At 39.1% G+C, this 21497-nt stretch overlaps 2 protein-coding genes across 4 annotated transcripts in view; both read right to left on the bottom strand.

The window, feature by feature from the left end:
• LRRC66 (leucine rich repeat containing 66) overlaps nucleotides 1-3117 on the bottom strand; it is a 31136-nt gene extending 28019 nt beyond the window's left edge. The window contains exon 1 of the mRNA XM_008993356.5: nucleotides 327-3117. The gene's annotated coding sequence lies outside the window, so the exon portion shown is untranslated. The remainder of the gene's footprint in view (nucleotides 1-326) is intronic.
• SGCB (sarcoglycan beta) lies at nucleotides 728-17317 on the bottom strand. 3 transcript variants are annotated; one of them, XM_017970566.4, is made up of 6 exons: nucleotides 16988-17317; nucleotides 12045-12254; nucleotides 8421-8606; nucleotides 7473-7664; nucleotides 7018-7149; nucleotides 728-3826 (listed from the first exon to the last, which is right to left on the bottom strand). In XM_017970566.4, the coding sequence occupies exons 2-6, from the start codon at nucleotides 12222-12224 to the stop codon at nucleotides 3623-3625; spliced, it is 894 nt and encodes a 297-aa protein (XP_017826055.1). In that variant the 5' UTR covers nucleotides 12225-12254; nucleotides 16988-17317; the 3' UTR covers nucleotides 728-3622. The 3 variants fall into 3 exon arrangements, with proteins under 3 accessions (XP_017826055.1, XP_008991608.1, XP_002745896.1); XM_008993360.5 differs by lacking the exon at nucleotides 16988-17317 and adding an exon at nucleotides 16795-16851 and having other exon boundaries at nucleotides 728-5442; XM_002745850.6 differs by lacking the exon at nucleotides 16988-17317 and adding an exon at nucleotides 16795-16851.
• Between the last annotated feature and the right edge of the window lie 4180 nt (nucleotides 17318-21497).

Here is a 21497-nt window from a genome sequence, read left to right as displayed (position 1 = left end):
TAAATTTATATGTATTAGGTAAGGAACCACTGAGAACTCCAGAACAAGTTGCTGACGAAACTGGAAACAATTAGGTAAAATGTAAATTTCAGAATGGACATAGTCAAGCACAAGTATGAGGAAGCAGTTAGAAATACTGGGTGTGTATGTCAGTGAGTGAAACATAGGAAGAAGGCAGCAGAGTAAACAAAGTGTTATAGAAAGGAAGTGAAGAGTTCATTTGTACATAAAAGAAAGAAAGGTTTGCAAAACTGAAGGAAAAAAGCAACAGAGGCTATTTTGGCTGAGGACAAGATCTGGTAAGTAACATTGCTTCTAAGACATACCTTTGTATCCTAGGTGGTTTTCAAATGGGTGGATATCTGGATCAAGCCAGGTGGGGATTTAAGACCTGAGCCTTTGAGGCTCCACCCATCCTGCCATCAAGGCTGCCCAGTGGCCAGCCCTCACCCTTTCATCTCCGGATCTGGCCTCCTGCCATGGTGACAGTGTGCACCTTCCCCTGGGACACTAAGGAAGCAGTACTGGAGAGAGGCCTTTTGCAACGAACAGAGGGGAGGGCATTCAAAACTGGGAATGGACAGCTTTCTAACTTTGAGTTCTAGGAGTCCAGAGAGATTACATAAATACTGACAGTGTCCCATTTCAATCCATATTTAAATTTACCACATTTGCATGACTAAGCAGAAACCAGTTAATATATAACCATCAAAAAATTAACAGCAAACCATTTACAGAATTTTTATTGTAAACAGAAGTTCATTACTAGTTATTACAAACTGAATTAACTGAAACTCAAGTTAGCAACCTGAAACACATTTATAGGCTTATTTTTGTATGGCATAATTGGTCATCTTTGCCCCCTCAATACTTTTAAGAATACTGCTAACATTTTCAGCATTTCAATGGTCTCTTCTTTGTCAAGTTTAGCACCATGACATTCTCATTCCCTTAAAAAAAGCACGCATTCAAAACTAGGTAGATCTTCTACCTTTCATCATCAAAACTATCACACAAAATTTATTTTGTTTTTTTTTACAATGCAAAAAAACACAAATAAGTATATTTTAAAATACTATAGGCAGTCCCTGTTTTGTGTTGTTTTACATTTTTCCTGTCTGCCCATTAGTCTGTAAGAAATCTGGCATTGATTTCATTTGCCCCCTTGTCATTGCAGCCTGCCTCTAGAATACTGTGGTAATTGAAACTAGCGTGTACCTGCGCCCCCTCCTGGGGTCCTATCTTTGTCTCCCACCTCTCCCGTGGCTATTGCTTGTCATCTCTGTGCTCAGTGCAGGGATGAGTGTACAGCAGGAAGGGGCAAAGTCAGCATTTCAGTTTATAGAAAAATACCATCTGGTGGAGATGAAGAGTTGTTGAAGCTTTACTGTGAATAAAAACAAGCCATAAGTAAAATAAAGAATTTGTTCCTGTTCTGCTTTCCAGTAGATTTTCCAAGTCTACGTTTCAGGGAAAAAGCCAGGACTACCTGTAAAGTATCCTAAAATACTATTCCTGATAACAATCAGTTCTAGAAAAACATCAGAATAGCCTCTCGTGTCAAAAGCACTTAATGCGGATGTATCGAAAACACAAGTATTTCTCAAAAAAGAGTAAAAATAGATTATTTCATGAACTCCATTTAATAAATAATACTTTGTAATATAGTGTTTCTGGTTTTTGTAAAAATATTTACTTAAACTTTTAAAGCAAATCTAAATAGAGCAGACAAGTAATGAATATGCAATTTAATTTACTGAGCATCTGAAAGAAAATTCTGGCAATTGTTTTTCTGACTATAATTCTGATATTAAATGACATTGAATATATTCAAATGAGTTCAAATATCACTGCAACACCACTCAGAGGTTATAAATCTCAGTTAAAAACTGTGCTCAGTGTTAGGTAGTAAGTCAATCCAATTTCAGTATAATTTAATGACTTCATATCTCTAAGGTATTTGATTTTTCTACCAGAGAGAAATGTTACAATATTGAGTACTAATTGTTTTTTGTATTGGTTTTCTTATGTACACAATTCAAAGTGACCCTAACAGAATGCTGTTACACTTGAATGCAGGGATGGGCCGATGCCTCATCTCTACTGTCTATTGGACAGCAAACTCCTTTGAGGGCCCTGCCCCTGATTCTGTGTAAGTCTTAATAATACCAGAGAGTTCTTTTCCAATCAAATATATTAAAAAATCAACTGGTTTGAGGGTTATCAATAATTATAGTGGGATAGTAATATTAGGAGCAGAGATAAATTACTTTCCTTACCTAAAAATTATGTGTATTTTTTCCTGCATTTGCACTCTTTAGTCCAGTGCTTCCGGACTTATTTTCAAGGCATTGTATACTTAACCGGGCCATGCCTGGCCCGTAGGACTTGCTTGGGTCTACGGCCTCCCCACTTTCCACTGTGTCGCCCTGAGGGCTGAGGGTATAAATATCATGGCAACTCTGTCAAGCATTGTTACTCCAGTGTGCCAAGGCCCGTTGGTTGGGAAACTGAGGTAACTCACAAGTAGGTAAATTTGACCTCTCCATGGTATATTTTGGAATTGGCTCAACATAGTTTAAAATCTGACAGTGATTGATCCTTTTTGGGTCTGACATGAGACTTACTTTCTTTTTAAGTAGAGTAAACATCTGTTTTGTATGAGTCTCATTTTCTTGGGTAAGTTTAAATTAATCTTCATTCATCTTTCTGGAGTTTCAAATAATTAAAAAGTCAGTGCAGACAGTGAAAACAGCATGGCATTTGGAATCAAGCACATCCAGGTTTGAATCACGCCTGAATTCCAGTCCCAACTCTGCTACTCACTATGTGATGTTGGGCAAGTTTCTTAACTTCTCTGATCTTCAGTTTCTTAATAGGTAAAGCTTGGATAATACCCGCTACTTGCAGGGTTGGGGTGAGAATTAGGGATATTAAACATGCGATGCCTAGGATGTAGAATATGCCCAGTAAAGATGGCTATCATTATTATTTAAGAGTTAAAGCTGAGATGGTATTTTAATTTCTACCACATTGTGAACACTTGACGTTTATCATTATTTAAAATAAACATTCTATTACGAAATATTTTCTTCCTAGAGCAAAATTAAGGGACCCCTGTTTCTATCTTGCATATGTAAAGTTCTTCAATGACTTCACTTGCATGTGAGAATATGGCTCAAGCTTAATGCACTAGAAATCTGCATCTTTGCTTTCAGAAGCCAAAAGGCAGAGCATAAAATATCCAATACCTCACGTGGGTCTATCCCTATTAGAGTTAACAAAGTTTACTTACAGTGAGTCTAAACAGCTGCTTCAGCCCTTTGTCCATTAGAAAAGGGTTAGTGGAATTTTAAAAACACTTCTTTAAACATTAATTTTGATTATATTCACTTCTCATAATTATTTTAGAGAACAGTAAATATGAAAATTAGTGCAACTTAATAAAATGTATTAGAATGTCGGCTCTCAGAGATTTTAACGATGTAGACCGTATAGCAGATACAGTAGTGCTCTGTCGTTAAAATAATTATGAGTTATCACATACTCTGTAAAAACAATGATTTGCATGCATAAAACAGTCAAGTCAAGATATAAACATGTTGATGACCTCTGGGTTCTTCTAATGAGTATTTCCACAGGGGTTGTCTGAGATTTGGCAGCCCATGTTCTGGCTGGTTACTTGCACCTTGAAGAGTGTCCCGTCGGCACACATGCAGAGCTTGTAGCGCACCCAGTCACCACTACCCAACTGGTCTCCACTGGAGGAACTGGGTAGGCGGGTAGTGCTGACCATCACAGATCCATTTAGGATGATACTGTTTTCCTATTAGGAGAATAGTAATATATTTATTTACCTCCCAGAACGGTACAGAACAAAATCAATAAAATTTACTGAAATATCAATGAGAAAAGAAGGCAGTAAGAAAGAGTAAAGTCACGACCAAAACAACAGCAACAACAACAAAAACAAACTCAATATCAAGATTCAACGAGTGACTTCACTGCTTCATACATCCGTAATGTATGTTAGTAAACCTGCAACATAATTTATTAATTAAAATTAAATAGAAATTCCTAAGTGCATAATAAAATGGATGCTGATAAAGTTTCAGATCATTTTCATTTGTTAAGTCCTAAGAGAACTATAACAAAGTTACTGATTGGTAAGTTTGTGATCATGAGTACAAAGAGACTTTTCCCCATAGAGGGAATTAATTTTAATTTCCAATGTTTTGCAACACTGCGAATGGACCAGGCACTCAAAAGGAAACTGTCTGGAGGTTCTTCACGCCCAGTGTCCCAGAAACACTTTTGTATTGTAGTTCCTTAAAATCCTTTCTTTTTAGGGACTCTAAGGCCTCTCTTTTCCTTGCTTTCTCCCTTTCCTCCTTTCTTCCTTTTATTCACTCAACGAATAATTACTGAGTGCCTGCTATGTGCCAGACACTATTCTAGGTGCTGGGGAATACAACAGTAAATAAAATAGGCAAAGCCCAAGTTCTTATTGAGTTGATGCTTTAATGGGTAAGCGCAGACAATAAAAAAGAGCAGCAAATCACATATGACATCAGGTGGGATGAATGCTACGGGGGGGATATAAAGCAGGATAAGTAGACAGAGCATGAGCAGGTGGGGACTGCGTTTTACACAGGGAGCTCAGGAAGGACCACATGTAGTCTGATAAGGTCACATTCCAAGAGAAACTAGAGGAAGTGAGGGAGGAAGCTGCGTAGGTAACTGGGGAAGGGTACTCCAAGCAGAGGTAACAGTGCCTGCAAAGGCCCCGAGGTGAAGATGTGCCTGGGTTCCAGGGACAGCTACGAGGCCAGTATGCATGGAACACGGAGGGCAAGGGGAGCAGCTGATAGGAGATGAGTCGAAGAAATAACTGGGTATCAGACATGTAAGCAGGGAATGGACTTTAGATTTTATTCCATATTATACAGGAAGTCATTTGGAGGATTCTGAACAGAGAAATGACACGATCTTTTTAAAATGACCACTCTGGCTGCTGGGTAGAGAACAGATTATGGGGGTGAATGTTTGGAAGCAAGAAGGTCAGCCAGGAGGCTGCTCCAACCATCCAGGCAGGAAATGATGGCAGTTTACGCCAGGGTGGTGATGGTGGAGGTGGTGAGAAACAGCCAGACTCTGTATTTTCTGAAGGTGAGCCAGAAGGCTTTGCTATGGCCTGATGGGTGTCATTTAATGGTACAGGAGTACTGAGGAAAATGCATGCTGTGCTCGCTTCGGCAGCACATATACTAAAATTGGAAATGCATGCTTGTGAGGAAGAGAGGATATCAAGATTTTCAACTTGCTAAATTTGAGATGTCTACCAGATATCAAAATAGAGAAGGTAAGCAGGCAGCTGGATATGCAAGTCTTAATTCAGAGGCACAATTCCAAATTTGGAAGGCATCAGCTTACAGAGGGTATCTGAAGCAAAGAGAGAAAACTGGTTATAAATAATGGAAATGCTAATTGATTATGCAGTGTTAGTAGATGGAATAGACCTTAATTCGTGACTAGTTTTCCAATTTTGTTCCAATGCTGCCATCTTGTGGTCATTTAATTTTACTTTCTTTAAATTGTTAAACAGCTTTTTCAAAACAGCAGTTTAATAAAATTATTTCTAATGGTTGGCGTATACACTTTAGAACTAACCACTGATATTAACTAAGTTATAAAGATAATTATCATTTAAATACTAGGTTCTTTTCCATTAACAGTGGAGAAACTGATATGTGTATATGTCTATTTCAAAGTATTTAAATATTTGTCATATTTACTGCAAGGTAGAATGGGACCAGACATGGCAGGTAGAAAAAAATAAACGGTTTGGTAACTTGCTAATGGTCTCTATACAAATCTCTTGCTTCTGCAACTTTCCAGTGCTGAGAACAGCAGTTACAGTGGCTACCCTCTGACTGTTCTTAGAAGAATGGCTTCTTACACCACAATATATGTACACATTAACTCGGTAGGCAACTGAGTTCCTGGCAAGAATTACGTTTTATGTTCATCTTTATTTTTTAGAGATGGGATTATGTGTTGTAGGGGAAACTGCTTATAAAAGTGAAACAACTACTTTTAAAAAGCTTTTCCCCCCAAGAACTATGAAATTGAAATTTTTTAAATAAGAAAGAATGGTAAGTCCTTACGTTTAAGTTCACTTGTCATGTAACACTTGGTACGACAAATTTCATTACCTTTAGTAAAATAGCATATTGTAGGTACACAAAGGCATTTTGAATAAGTATATTTTGACCAGAATTGTGAGTCATTAAAAAGTTTTTGGAATTATGGCACATGAAATACCATGCTTGTTAAAGCTCAGATATCATCTGTTAAGCACAGAAAATTCACTTTCGACAGCCACAATAAAGAAAAACCTTTTTCCTTTATAATTAATAATAGATTAAAATACATTTTAATAAGAATGTCTAAATAAAATAATTTTATACATTTGCTAATTGCTTTTTTTCACATCACTTGATATAAAACCCAGGAAGGGATTAAAGATTTAATTAAAAAATCTTTAATTAAAAAAAAAACTTTAAGGCATGAATATTTACTTTGATCTTCCAGAATTCTCTTTTAGAAGGTTTTTTTTTGTGCCTTCTAAAGTAATCCAAGTGATCACTATACCAAAAAAAAAAAAAAAAAAAAAGAAAGAGAGAGAGAGAAAGAGAAAATACAGACTAATAGAAATAAAAATAGAACAAATCGTCTGTTATTTTGCTATCCATAGCTAAATATTGTTGACATTTTTGACATACCCTGCCAGGTTTTTATAAATATAAACATGCATACGTTCTGAAAGATAAAAAGAATGTATTTCACAAATTGTTTTGTAACTTTCTTTTACTTCACAACCCACTTTGACCATCTTTCCATGTCAAAAAAATAGACAATTATATCATCATCTTCAATAATTGTACAATATTCCACATATGGTTTTATGTATCCAAGAACCTAATAATTCTCTTATGCTCTTAAAGGAATACTCACAGCCTTTAACTCCATGTTACCACCCATGTGAAATTCAATAGTTTTGCCCATAATGAATACACCTTCATTTCCACGCACAATAGCACGCCCATCAACTTTTATATTTAAATCACTGGTAGCATTGCTGGTGATCTGAAAATTTAAAAAACAAGTACTAAAAAGAGTTTCTAAATTAATGTAAGAATTGTTATCAGAGATAGAGAAATAGTAGTTTCAGTCATGAGATATGAAACTCAAATGTTTATATTAATGTTTTAGAGATGTGGAAATTGAGATAAAGAAAGGTGACGTGATACTGATCACAGAAGCTAGTTAATGACAAATCTGGAATTAATCCTTTCCAGTGTTCTGGAATATATTCTTTCATACTACTTTAAAATGGTACAACTCTCCTCCCTCTTTGTAACTGTAGAGAATAACTCTCCCATTAGCAAAGCAAAGCCAATCAATCATACCCTTTCAGTAGATGCTTTTTGAACATTCAAACTTTTCACTCCGCTTGGCAAATGAAACTCATGAGTTTCATAGTCTGTGCTGAATAAGATATTTTGAGTCCTTGGGTCGAAAAACTGCATGCCGATGTCACTTGTAATAGAAGTTTTGTTGTTTTCTACACTGAGCTTTGTTGTCCCTTGCTGAAAAACAATCTTTTTAAAAAAAAAACAACAGTTTATTGTGAATATATTTTCAAGGAAGACTGCAAACAAAATTCTTGAACATTATATTTTAAAAATTACAAAAAATACATCAATTTAAAAACCACAATAATAGACTAACTTCAAATACTTTTAATTGGGTCTGTCCTCCCTCTACCCACTTGGAAGAAGGGTTCTTTAGAAAGAAGGCTTATCTGTTTATTGCTTACTTGCTCTGCACAAATACATGAGTCATGAGAAATATGGTCCAAGGCCTAAGATGGGCAGGGATGGTGGTAAGAATACCTCCTTGAGGTTTTATTCAGTTGAAAACATAGTTTTCAACTCTTGGCATGAGATGCCAAGATTGGCATATTCTCTTCCAGAGTTCCAAAACTACAGAGTATCCTCACCTGGGAAAGTGCTTTAATGGCTTCCTCGTATGGAGGAGAAAAGAGTAACCTGTATTCTCATACTAATTATATCTGTCATAGAAAATGCTACCATTGAACAAAATCTCAAATATGAAGAAAGCATCTAATTTCAACAGATTATAAAAGCAATAATATTACTAAATATTTATATTTATGGATATCTTCTAAACTGTATTCACTATATTCATACATTTATAGATATATTATAAATATACTAATTTTTCTAAGGAAAATATCTCTTTACAATAATAAACTCTAGGTTTTTGCAAAGAATTTTCCTCTATCTAATGCCCCTCTACTGTTTGCATTTCTTTCAGTGAATGTGGCAACTTACAGGCTGGTTGTTGCCAGTGATGACCAAATTTTCATTTCGCCTTCCTCCTACTGTGCTTTTATAAAGAGGATGGATAACTCCCATGTCAGATACTTGCTTAAATCGAAGCAGGCCACTTTCATGGAACTCCATGCTATCACAGCCATTTGGTCCAATGCGAATCACAGCCCAAATAACAAGTGTTATCTGAAAAAGAACACAGGTCCACTGTTGGTAGGAGCATATGTTTAGTGTAATTGGAAAACAAATAGAAAATATTATCACCAAAATGTTAAAGACCTCCTAAGTTTAATCAGTGACATAAATATCAATTTGTTTTCCACTTAGAAACAAAACCAACTTTAATTTTTATTAAAGTATTATATGCAAATAGCTGAAAGCCAAAATGTGCTAAAAGGTCCATAATTTAAATTATTTTTCTACCCTATCCACATCTCATTCCGAGGAACAACCACTTTCAACAAACTTAGCTATTTCATTTAGAATTTATCTCCGTATTTCTAAGTATATGTATGCTGTTATTTCTTCATTTATCAATTTTAGGCTTTATCTATCAATTTCCTATTTTGGCAGATGAGAAATTTAGCTCATTTATATCTCTTTTCTTTTCCAACTCCAATCTCAAGTTTTCGTTAGATCCAAGGTTCATTATTTTCAGTATTACAACCACGTAAATACTGTTCCTTACTAAACCAAATACTGTCCGATAGTGGCAGTTTCTTTCCTGTACCATGTCTCTCAGAGCTTAATCCTTTCATTTCCTTAGTTTCTTTAAAAATCTAATTAATCTCAAATCCTATAATATGTCTGTAAAATCTTTCAATACAATTTTCTGTAGGTCCAAGCCTCTGAGATAACATATTAGTTCTATTTTTCTCTCTCAGGAAATCTTTCTGGAACCCCTATCTTTCTGGACTGGTCTGTATGGACTCCCTGCACAGCTGTAATCATAAACTTTCCCTACTTTCATGCTGAACTTCCTTTTGTCTTTCTTCTGTGCTGGACACCCAGTTTCCTATATCCTCGTCTTTCTTTTGGTAGAGCACATCCTCCAGTGGCTTCCTTAGAAGCAATGGATGAGAAGTAAAATTTTTTGGAAAGTGTGCATGGGAAAAATATGTCTTTATAATGCTTCACATTTCATAGCTAGACTGCCTAGGTATACAGTTCTAGATTTAAAATTCTTTTCTTTCTGGATTTTGAAAGCCATTGCTTTATTGCCTTCCAGGTCGCGATGCTGCTTTTAGGAGATCCTATGCCATTCTGATTGTGTATTCTTTATAAAAGGAATAAACCTCATGTTTTGCTCCCCTCTGGAAGATATTAGGATCTTATCTTTATTACTGGTTTCCTAAATTTCATAATGGCCTCGGTGAGTCTTTTTTATGCATTACGTGGGATCCAGAATGGTAGTTTTCAATCTGTTCTAGAATATTTTTCTTATTTATGTGTTTGATCATGCCCCACCCCACCGGTGCTTTCTGTGCTCTTTCTGAAACTCCTTTAAACAGCGTGTCAGTCTCCTGCATTGATTTCTTAATTTTGTTAAACTTTGAGTTCTTTTTATCTTCTAATATCTTCTATCTGTTCTATCTATCTATCTACGTACCTACCTACCTATCCATCTACCACCCATCCATTCATCTGTGTGCACAGGTGCGTGCATTTCTATGAGTTCTTAATTGTTCCTTTTTTTTTTTTTTGGTAGAGACAGAGTCTCACTTTATCTGGCATGAGCCACTGTGTCTGGCTTGCTCCTTTTAAACGGCATATTATTCTTGTTTCATTGATGCAGTATATTCTTATTTCTCTGAAAATACTGAATTCAGTTTTTTGGGTCGTTTTTGTGGCATTTTCTCTATTCCATGAGTTTCTACTTTCTCCACGGTTTAGGTGGTTCAGACTCTATCATTTTTCAATTCTTGGCACTTTCCTCAAAAGTCTATTGATCCCTGGCTCAGTATTCATACTTAGCCATGAATACATAGAAAATTCTTTGAGGGGTGGGGCTTGTGACTGACAGGTGTCACAAGAGGGAGATAAGATGGCTTTTTCACTGGGACTTGCCAAATGACAGTATCTTCAGATCTTTTTTCTACATGCATCAGGAATCCCAGAGAAGGCTCTTCTGTCTCTGGCCTGGCTGCCAGGGAGCTGGAGGTGGAGGATGAGGATAAAAGAGCATGGGAAAGGGAGTCTCAGGACTGAGACTTCCCTGTTTCAGTATAGAAACCCAACCCCTACCCTCCAGTATCTTCAGGCAGAAAGAATCCTCTCTGGTCCAGTGTGTTCAGAGACTCACTAGTTTTGTATGGCGTTAGGAGGGGTAGCTGTCTAACTGCTGGCTGGAAGGGAGAGTAGGCCTAGGGATCTCACTGCCTCTTATACAGATTTTTTAAACGACTTCTCTGTTTTCAGTTGCTGCCTTACTCCTCTTTTCAAGGTACTGGAGTTTTTAATTCCCAAGGCCTTTTAGGGTTCTATAAGGTGTACTTCCACCAACATACCCTCCCCAACAAGCAGGTTGTCTTCTCTGAGAGTCAATCAACAATCTGCCATTGTTCTTCCTACTTTGTGTCTTCATATATTATGCTTGAGGATTCCAGTTGCTTCCCACTTTCTTCAAAGATATTTCTGTTTCTTAACATTTCTTTGGAACAAAGTTTTTAGAGAAGAAGATAAAATGTCTTTATGCTGCCATCTTGACCAGAAGTCTCCAATAAAATAAATTTATAAAATAAAATCCATTCAGAATTTGTGCTCCTAGTAAAAATCTGTAGTACCTACAATGAGGTATGTAGGAACAGGTCTTTCTGATTTGAGTGAAGAATTAGACAGAAGTGCTTTTGACATACATAAATACAAAAAGACTGCCTTGCATGCATTACAAGTAGGAAACATCACAAAATAATCACTTTAAAACTGCTGCAGACCATGTTCATGATCAGTCTTAGGTATACCAATAATCATTCCCTCTGAAAATGTCTGTCCACACACATGCCAAAGAGTATCAGATAGTCACAAATTCAGATTAAAAGAATTTCATCATTAAAAAAGCAACTATCTTTGGAAAAGGCATCCTATCAGGTCCTCAGTACCTTAGTGTGAATCAGCCTACCAGATCCTTGCATCCTTTGACAGCAGGGATTTAGGACTATACGATATAACCCTTTACTGCCATCAAAGGGTTTGCAATTTTGCAATCCAGCTGAGGAGGAAACATTAAATGTAGGAAAAGCTAAATGAAAACATAAAGGATTATATTTTTAAGGAGACGTTAAAGCAATAAAATTGTCTTGGCAAAGTTCTTGTCTATAGAGTGAATCCTATCCTTGTTAAAAGTCTCATGCTGTACCACCTGAGCTAGCTGGGAGCCTCACAGTTCCACCCTTGTTAAAAATTAAGTCCCTTAAAGGGATAAATCCATGCACATTTTTTTTCTAAATGAAATTAATATATGAAAATATTTGCATGCTAAGCTTTTATATGGAAAGTATTCATTAAAATTCAATAAGAGACAAAACATGTATAGAAAAGTAGAAAATAAAGTCTATGATTTCACTATAAAGCAGATGAAAAATTCCCCAGGGAAATTAAAAGGAGTATTCCGTACAATATACTCACAATTAAATTGATGACAGCCAGGATAAACAGGAGGATAATCACACAGATGGCTAAATTGCCCTTTCGTCCTCTCAACCCTGTTTTGTGGAGACGATCTTCATCAATCGGAATGTATCCAGCTTTAAAGTTACTATTGTGCTCCTTATTGACATTCCTTCTCTCAACAGCCTTCTCACGCATGGACTTCTTTACAGGACCATTGGAACTTTGCTAAACATGACATACAACATCATGGTACAGTTATACCCTCTTTTTGATGCATGTATCTATTAGGTGCAAATTCATACCTAGAGCAAGCTGAATTGGTTACTAGCAGTTTCCACGAATAAACTGCAAGTCACATTGAGTTGCAGTTCCAAGTAAGGGCATAACTGTGTAGAGGGAGAATACAGAAGAAACTTCAAGGTGACTCTTTGATATTTTTCCTCTCTGCTTTCAATAGTCCCCCCGTCAAAGTACACAGCTCGTTTCTGAGCAGAGCTGTCATACATATCCTAAGGAGGTAACTCTGTTTTTATTAATAATGTATTATTTTTTACATATACAATTGGCCCTCCATATCTGTGGGATCCATATCCATGGATTTAACCACTGTGGATCAAAAATATTTGGAAAAAAGGTGAATGGCTCCATCTGTACTGATCATGTACAGACTTTTTTCTTGTCATTGTTTCCTAAACAATACAGTATAACAACTGTTTACATAGCATTTACATTATGTTTAGTGTTACAAGTAATCTGGAGATGAATTTAAAGTACACAGGAAGATGTGCAGAGGTTACATGCAAAGACTATACCACTTTATATAAGAGACTTGAGCATCAGTGGATTTGGCTATCCTTTGGGGGTCCTGAGATCAATCCCCCACAGACACTGAGGGACAACTGTATATATTTTCATTTATATGAAAATAAGTCTGGAAAGGCTGACACAGTTTGCTATTTATAATTTCACTGACTAGAGCTTACATTACCCTAGATCAGCAGTTTTCAAACGCAGGGTGGGGAGTCCTGGAAGTGTTCCACGAACCCTTTCTGGGATCTGTATTTTCAAAATAACACTGAGATATTGTTTGCTATTTTAACTTTCCAAGGCCCATGAATGTATAGGCTACATGACCAATGTGATGACATCATCATTTAATGGAATGTATATTTGTTTCGCCCTGTGTCTTAAAATTTTCTCCGTTTTAACTTCTCCTATAGTAAATTTCAATGAATATAATCCACATAAACCAAAGCTTTTTGGAATCCTCCATAATTTTTAAGAGTGTAAAGAAAACCTGAGACCAAAATGATTTGAGAACCTCTGACCTAGACTATAGTTGAATAACATTTTGAGTAATAATCCTGAATATCAAGAGCACAAAAGAAATAGGCAGAAATGGATACTGTCCTACTTATTGCTTAGAGCTCTGAGAAAATTCAGTTGTTGAATGGGTATGGATTAAGCACTTTTTGCTTAAACACGAACTCCATAGACAGGAATACAAAAGAACTATAGGAAAGGATCCTTATCTTCTATGTATTAACAGAAATGATTTGTGTACATGTTAACATAAAATAGTTAACAATGCAATAAATCACTCTGTGTGTTGGGGTGCCAAAATAAATAGGCAATACACACTGCAGAGTTCAAAGGAAGGAGAGACAGGATGACCTGGAGTTGTTAGGGAAATGAGGAGGAGTAGACGGGTCAGATATGGCAAGGCAGGGAAGAGGAAGTTGGAAAAGTAGGGCCACATTGTGAAAGTTCTTGGACAGCATGGTACAAATTCTAGTCTTTACGCTGTGTTTAATTAGGAGTCACTGGAGGTCTTTGAGCAGAAATGACCAATATTTCAGAATGTTAAATGTGTGGGCACTTGGGAGAGAGAGGAAAGAAGAGCACCAGTAAGTAAGCTGCTGGGGATGTTGTAGTAATGGACATTTGAGGTAAGAGGACCTAAACTAAGGTGGAATTAAAAAGGACAGATTAATACTTTAAGAGAAGACTTAACTGAATTTGTAGTCAGGTTCCAAAAAAGAACCTCAGCATGGGCTTCTGACAACCCTAACAAATGGGCGACTTAAAAGTCTTAGCCAGAGTTTGAATATAGGTCCACAAAAAAAAGAGAAAGGACAAAATTGACACCTGCTGAGATGTATTCTTTACTCTTCTCTGCCAATCCATGCAAATTACTGTCTTCATCTTGATGCACTTAACACTTACTAGTTACTATAAGCCAGGTGCTCCAAACTACCAGGATGAACATAGTGTCCACTCTCAAGAAACTTAATTATAGGCCAGGCAGGTAGACAGACAAGGTCACTAACAGTTTATACAGCATGGCAAGTGCTGCAGTGGAGCAATGCATACCATGTGGAAAGGGTACAGAAGAGGAATGCATCTTCACCTAGCAGGCAAGGGCATCAGGGAAGGTTTCTAAGAAGAGCTTAGTTGACTTGAGTTGACTCTTGAAGGATGGACAGGAGTTAACCAGGCAAAAGAGCCGAGAAGGCCATTCTAGGCAGAGGAAAAAGCATGGAGACTTTGAGAGCAAATCATCTCTGGGAGAACTAATTTTGGTCACTTTATGTGGATGGTGAGAAGGCTGGGAATAGGGATGAAGCAAGAAATATAGTGAGAGATGTGCTTAGGGGCCAGTCAGTGACATAAATACCACGACAAGAACAATGGACTTTATCCTGAAGTCAAAGGGGAATGCTGAACAGTTAAAGTAGGTTTCTAATACAATCAGACTTGCACTGCAGCAAAATCACTCCAAAAAGACATGAACTGGAACTGAAGAGGCTAGAGATGAAGATTCCAGAGTGGGCTTCTCTAAGAGTCCCAGTGTGGTATTTGGTTTTCTGCTCTTGTGTCAGTCTGTTGAGAATGATGGTTTCCAGCTTCATCCATGTCCCTGCAAAGGACATGAACTCATCCTTTTTTAATGGCTGCATAGTATTCCATGGTGTATATGTGCCACATTTTCTTTATCCAGTCTATCATAACAATCCTGCATGATCTGCACATGTACCCAAGAACTTAAAAGTATAATAATATAAAAAATAATAAAAATACATACATACAAAAAAAAAAAAAGAGTCCCAGTGAGGTTTGACTTTGAAGCTGAAGACTGGGGAGAGGTGTTAAAGAGGTAGAACTTTTAGGATCTGGTGATTATTTGGATATGAGTGTGGCACAAAGGGGTCAAAGATCACTCCCAAATAGGACTGAGTATATAATTTGTGGGGCCCAGGGGAAAAAGAAAATTTGGGTCTCACTGTTTAAATATCAAGCCCACAAAAGCAGAACATTAAACCAAGTGCAGGTCCTTCTCAGCTCCCTTACACTAGCCTTGGTTCTAAGTTTCTGGCTAGGTTAACCAAGTGAATAGATGGTTGTAGCCTTTTTAACAGGAAATATGACGGAGTCCAGTTTTGAACATTTTTGAGTTTGAGATACCTATGGATAATTCAGTAAAGTTCAGGGCTGAGGCATAATGCACAAATTGGAATGGCTCAGACTGCCCCACTTATGCGTAAAGCAAAAATAGAACCAGATGGAAAAAGAATCATCTGAAACAGAAGCTGATAATTTAGGTGGGAAATGAGAAAAGCCAAGGAACAATCTAAATCTCAACAACTCCAAGAAGTTTTGCCTCCTTCCAGTTTCACTCATTTCTCTACGTTTTATTTAACTGTTACGAATCTGCAGTTTGTCTATTGTATTTAGCTGATTTACCTGCATGTATTTGGCTGTTCGACTTTAAGCCACTTGAAGGCAGATTTTACACCTTTTATTTTTAGAATGAGCCCTCCAGTCACATATACCCATTAGGTCTCTAAAAAGTTAATTATCTAAGAAATGGCTGCATAGTATTTCCAAAGGTCAAATAATGTTAAAAACGTGACTCCTTTTTTTTCCAACAATGTTTTAGAATGAGACTTTGTCAAGAGAAACTACTCTAATTGTTTAAAGGAAAACAATAGTTAAGGGGGAAAGTGACTGAAAAATTATCTGTATTATAATAAATCACCCTAGCGATTACGTGTATGTATATATTAATACATAGATACATGTGTACACAGCCATATTCATGTTCATGTATGTATACGTATAGCTAGATTTTGGGGGGAATAGGGAGCCTTTTAAACCATCCTAAGTTACAAGTTTACAATGCAGGCCAGGAAATCTTGGATAAATCATTTTTAAAAGTGGACAGGAGATAGTTTTAGACTGATGACTAAATCTTCAAAAACCAAAGCGGGAAGGGATATCTGGGATGTCTGCGTATTGGAGATGGCAGAAACAAAAAGTGGCTGCAAGCTGACACCCGGGCAACAGCTGACCGTTTCTTGGCTGGTGTCAGGGGAGCCTGCTGGCTACGGCTGAGGTTATTTTTATCTCAATCTCTGCTGGATGCTGCACAGGGTCCGTCCCTGACATGGCCCAGCGCAGGCTCCAGGCTGGCTCGACCACCTCCCAGGCTCTCTGGACTGAGATACCTCCTCACCTTCGCTAAGGGTCAGTCAGTCATGCCAGGCCGGGCCGAGGCCGCCGCAGGCTCCGGGTCCCCAGCCTGTGCCAGCATCCTCGGCGGCGGACAGCTCCTCCCGCCCCGCCCCGCCCCGATCAGCCACGACGAGCCCAGACCCTGCCGCCCGCGCGGCCCGCACCCCCCGCGGGCGCTCCCGCGGGCCCAGCCAGCAGGACCCGGCCCCCCGCGCTCCTCCAGCCCGCGGCCGCGGCGGGGCTCACAGACCTGCTCGGCCGCCGCCGCCGCCGCCGCTGCCGCCATCTTCCCGCGCCCGCCGCCGCCGCTGCGCTCCCCGCCCGGCCGTGCCCGCCCCGCCGCGACCGCACCCCGCTCGCCTGCGCCTGCGCCCTGGCGGAGACTGGGGGGACCCGCCGTGCACACCCTCCCCTTCCCAGCCTGCACCCCAGACGACCCGCACCCTAGACGACCCGCATCCCGGGCCTGAGGGCTCAGGCTTCGCCGCGGCTCCTGAACCTAGGACCGTGGCCTCAGGCGCGTGGTATCGCGCAGGGGCCAGAAGGGGCCTATGGGGATTCCACGCCGCCTCGCGCCGCCTGTAGATTCCTCGGAAAGGGCACCCTCAAAAACCGAGGACGCTTCTCCCCTTCCATTCCGTTCCCCATCGCCGAAAGGTCGGTGCCATCTCGTGCTGTGACGCCCTCCTTGCTTTTCGGGCCAAGGTCTCCGTGGCTAGGGTGGGAGCGGCCGATATCAAGACCACACGTGGACGTTGACCGGCGTGGTGACTGCGTGGGCAGAAGTGAACAAATGGTCACTTAGGCGGCTGGAGGCTTGCAGACTGAGAGTCTTCAAAGAGGACGTTGAATCACTTCAGGCTGCTTAAATTTGGAGGACTATGAAGTCTAATGTTTTTTTCCTGTGATACTGGGTTTTTCCATTAAGTATTGGAGATAGCGTTACCATGTATATCCTTGGGAACCTAACTGAACGGACATTTACTGCACACCGGGAAGCCACTCAAATCTGCGAGTTGAGTACACATTCATTGTTCCCTGTTGTAGATATAATCCAATAATCATTTTAGCTGGAAAAAAAAAGTGCAGTGAAGTCAGTAACAACCAAGGTGCAGAAACTGCCCCTCATGTAGCTGAATGACCTCTAGTAAGCACCTTTAGGCCCTAGTACTGTCTAACTCAGCAGGAAGCACCAAAGAGACCAGCTGGTGACGGCTTCCTTTCTCTTGGAATTAGGTCAGTTTTGCTTTTTGATAATCTGAGCTGTTATTTCGCTGCTCTACTTTTACATCAGAGGATTGCTGTGAAGTTTAAATGAGATAATCTGTCACATAGTAAATTCTGTAATCTTTTCCCCTTTTTCCCTAACTTTGGCTAATGTCAGCACCTAGCTGGTCATCAGTCTGTCTGCATTTCTTTTTTCCCAAACGCTGGAACCACTTGACTCATATCTCTAGACTCACTCCTCTCTGAGTCTCTGGGACAAACCTGCATTTTAGGTAGGAAAGCTGTAAGTTAACGCCCAATGATGCAGGAGTCAGCAGTAAGGCTCTGTGTTAATATTCTTCCTGTGACTTCATTGATCAATTTGCACATGGGCTTTTGACTGATCTGAGTTCTTGTCTACTAGTTCTTAATTCCTAAGCTTTGCCTTTTTCTCTCTGCTGGGAAAGTTTTCTTCCCTGGTGCACACACTCTTATTTGTCCTTCAAGAATCTGTTCAAACATATTTTCTCTAAAGGCTTCAGAGGCTCCCACAGATCTCTTCCCTAACTCTGTATCTAGCCTTTTGTAGCACTTCACATTGCATTGTATTTTTATCTTGTCTACCTGCTGACTTCAAAAGATGGTGTGTTCTATCTGGAAAGTAGGTGTCTTACTCATCGTTTTATCTCCAATGTCTAGCACAGTAATTAAACTTAATAAATATCTTTGACATCTGCCCAGTATCCCAGTTTCTAACCCCCGACTTGCTTTGCCAACTACCCTCCCACTTAGGTGGTGAGATACCTGATAGCTAATCTTCCTGAAACCAAATGCCCCTTTGGCTATTTGAACATCACCTTCTCTTAGATTCCCTCCTCATCACTAATGTCCATCTCTGACAGGACATCCCACTATTCTTAATGCCAATTTCTATTCTCTCTCTCTCTCTCTCTCTCTCTCTCTCTCTCTCTCTCTCTCTCTCTTTTTGAGATGTAGTCTTGCTCTGTCACCAGTCTGGAGTGCAGTGGTGTGATCTTGGCTCACTGCAACCTCCACATTCCCAGGTTTAAGTGATTCTCCTGCCTCAGCCTCCTCAGTAGCTGGGACTACAGCCATGCACCACCATGCTATATTTTTAGTAGAGATGGGCTTTTACCATGTTGGCCAGAATGGTCTCCATCTCTTGACCTCGTGATCCGCCTGCCTCGGCCTCCCAAAGTGTTGGGATTACAGGTGTGAGCCACTGTGCCCGGCCTCTATTCTCTTTTAAAGAGATCCAATTTACTCACATGACCACATTTTAATGTGGATCATTTTCAAATGTACTATCGTCACCTTTTTTTTCCCCCCTGAAATAATGATTTTTAAAGTCAACTACATGCCTGGCAATTCCTCTTTTACAAATGAAGAAATCAAGGCTTGTAGAGGTTAAATGGCTGACCATATTTTCAACTATTCAAGTGCCAGTATTGAATCTAAGTCCATAAGTGCCCTTTCTGCCATACACCACAGCCTTTAATTTTGTACTTTCTTTTGCCTGTTGCATGATATTAGCATTTGGAAGCACAAAACAGAGCTCCCCAGGGCTGTAGTACAAGTCAGATTGTGAAGACACTTATCCCTTTGTTCACTTTGCAGTGGTTTGAATAGTGCCCTGCAAAAAGGCATATCCCTAACCTCCAATATCTGTGAATGTGGTGTTACTTTGAAACAGGCTCTTTGCAGATTGTTATAGACTGAATGTTTGTGTCTCCCTTGAATATTTCTTATTAATATTCCCTGAAATATTCATATTTCATATGAATATTTCAATTTTTTCTGTTGGGTTAAAAAATATTACTAGCATCTAAGTATCTCTGACATTGGTATCTAATGCTCACCATACAGTACCCCATAGAAGGGTACTAGACTAACCCTCATCTCTGTGTCTTCTAAGTGCTCTTTCTGGGTCCAGTTCTGCCCCTTCCATACACACAAAGATGATATGAACATAGAAGCAGAGATTGTAGTGATCACTCTACGAGGCAAGGAATACCAATAATTGCCAACTGCTACCAGAAGCTAAGAAAGAGGGATGGAGCAGATATACCCCTATAGCCTCCGAAGGAACCAAGCCTGCTGGTTTTTGGCTTCTAACCTCCGGAACTCTTGGACATCCAATTTCTGTCGTTTGAAGCCATCAAGTTTGTGTGTTAACAAATACACACTTTAAGCTCAACACGTGAAAAATTTGAACTCAAAATCTTTCTTCCCAGTCTGCTCCTCCTATGTTTCCTTAGTGAATGATATCACCTTCTAGTCAGACACTCAAAGTAGTTCTATACTATTTCTAGAATGATCTTCCTAAAATACAAATTGGATCATGTCACTGTTCACCCTCAAGCTGACAATCCTCCAATACCTTTCGTGATCAAATTTAAGCTTCTTATATTAGTACACAAGGTCCTTCGCCAAAAGGTTAGGACCTTTTGGTCCATCTGCTCCTTTTTAGCCTTGTTTCCTGTCCCTCCTACAAACACATCCAATGTGACTACACTGGAGTGAGGGAATCAGAGACAAACTAATCTATCCTGTTACCCGTGTGCAGTATTTGCAGTCCCCATCTAGTTGCTTGAACTCATCAAATTCTTAATGTCTCTGTTCCTTTGCATGTGTGCCTCTTTCTCCTTTTAATATAGCTGTTCTCTACTTGTCCACTAAAACTCAGCTCAAAGGACATCTCTTCTGAAAACTAAACCTTCTGCCCATCATACATTTCTGATTTCTGTGCTCCTCTCTGTGATCCCCAAGCATGCTGCTATTGTCACATCACACTATGCTGACATTTATTTACTTGTCCATCTGTTTTACTTATCTGTGAATTCATGCCTCTCCAGATTCTTCCTATTTTTCAGGACCAACCTCAGTCCTACCGCCTCCTGACTATCACAGCCAGTCCTTATTGCTCTTTCCTTTTAACTGTTATTGCACCAAATTGTTGTGACACCCATTTGATACTTAACTATCCTGTTATTTTACTTCTCATGCATATACAGTTTGCTTCTGATTAGACTGAGTTCCTTACAAAGCAGAGGCAATGTGTTATTAATTCCACATTGCTCTAGGTCCTGAACACATTAAGAACCAAGTACATAATACATACTTAATAACTCTGATGAATGAATATTAAGTTAATTTTTTCTATTGGGTAAAAAATATTGCTAGCATCTAAGTAAGTATCTCTGACATCGGTATCTAGTGCTCACCATACAAGTACCCCAGAGAAGGGCACGAGACTAATCATCTCTGTGTCTCCTAAGTGCTCTTTCTGGGTCCAGTTCTGCCCCTTCCATATTTAACCTCTTGTGACCTCCAATATGATATAAAAGAGACCCAATCATACAGTTTTTCTGTTTACAGCCTTTTGCTGCTTCCCCACTGCTTATGAAATAAAGATCAATTCCTTTTTAGCCTGATATATAAGACTCATCATAGTTGAAACCGGGACTGTCTTTGCAGTCTTGTCTCTGATTCCCCGACTACTCTGTAGTCACATTGGACTACTATTTGTCATTTTCTGCCCCTCCATTCAATTTCATACCTCTGCTATGATTCCTCCTGTTTCCATTTGTTATTCTCTTCATGGTAAACATCCATCCTTCCAAAAGAGCCTCTAAACATCACCTTATTCTATGACTTTCCCCGATCCTTTTTCAGAAGGATGGGAAATGAGGCAAAGGAGGAGTCATTGCTTCGGCAGAACTTTAT

This window comes from Callithrix jacchus, chromosome 3 (genome assembly GCF_049354715.1).
Source record: "Callithrix jacchus isolate 240 chromosome 3, calJac240_pri, whole genome shotgun sequence".
Taxonomy (NCBI): Eukaryota; Metazoa; Chordata; class Mammalia; order Primates; family Cebidae; genus Callithrix; species Callithrix jacchus.
Note: the sequence above shows the minus strand (reverse complement) of the source record. Positions and strands in the feature narration are given on the sequence as shown.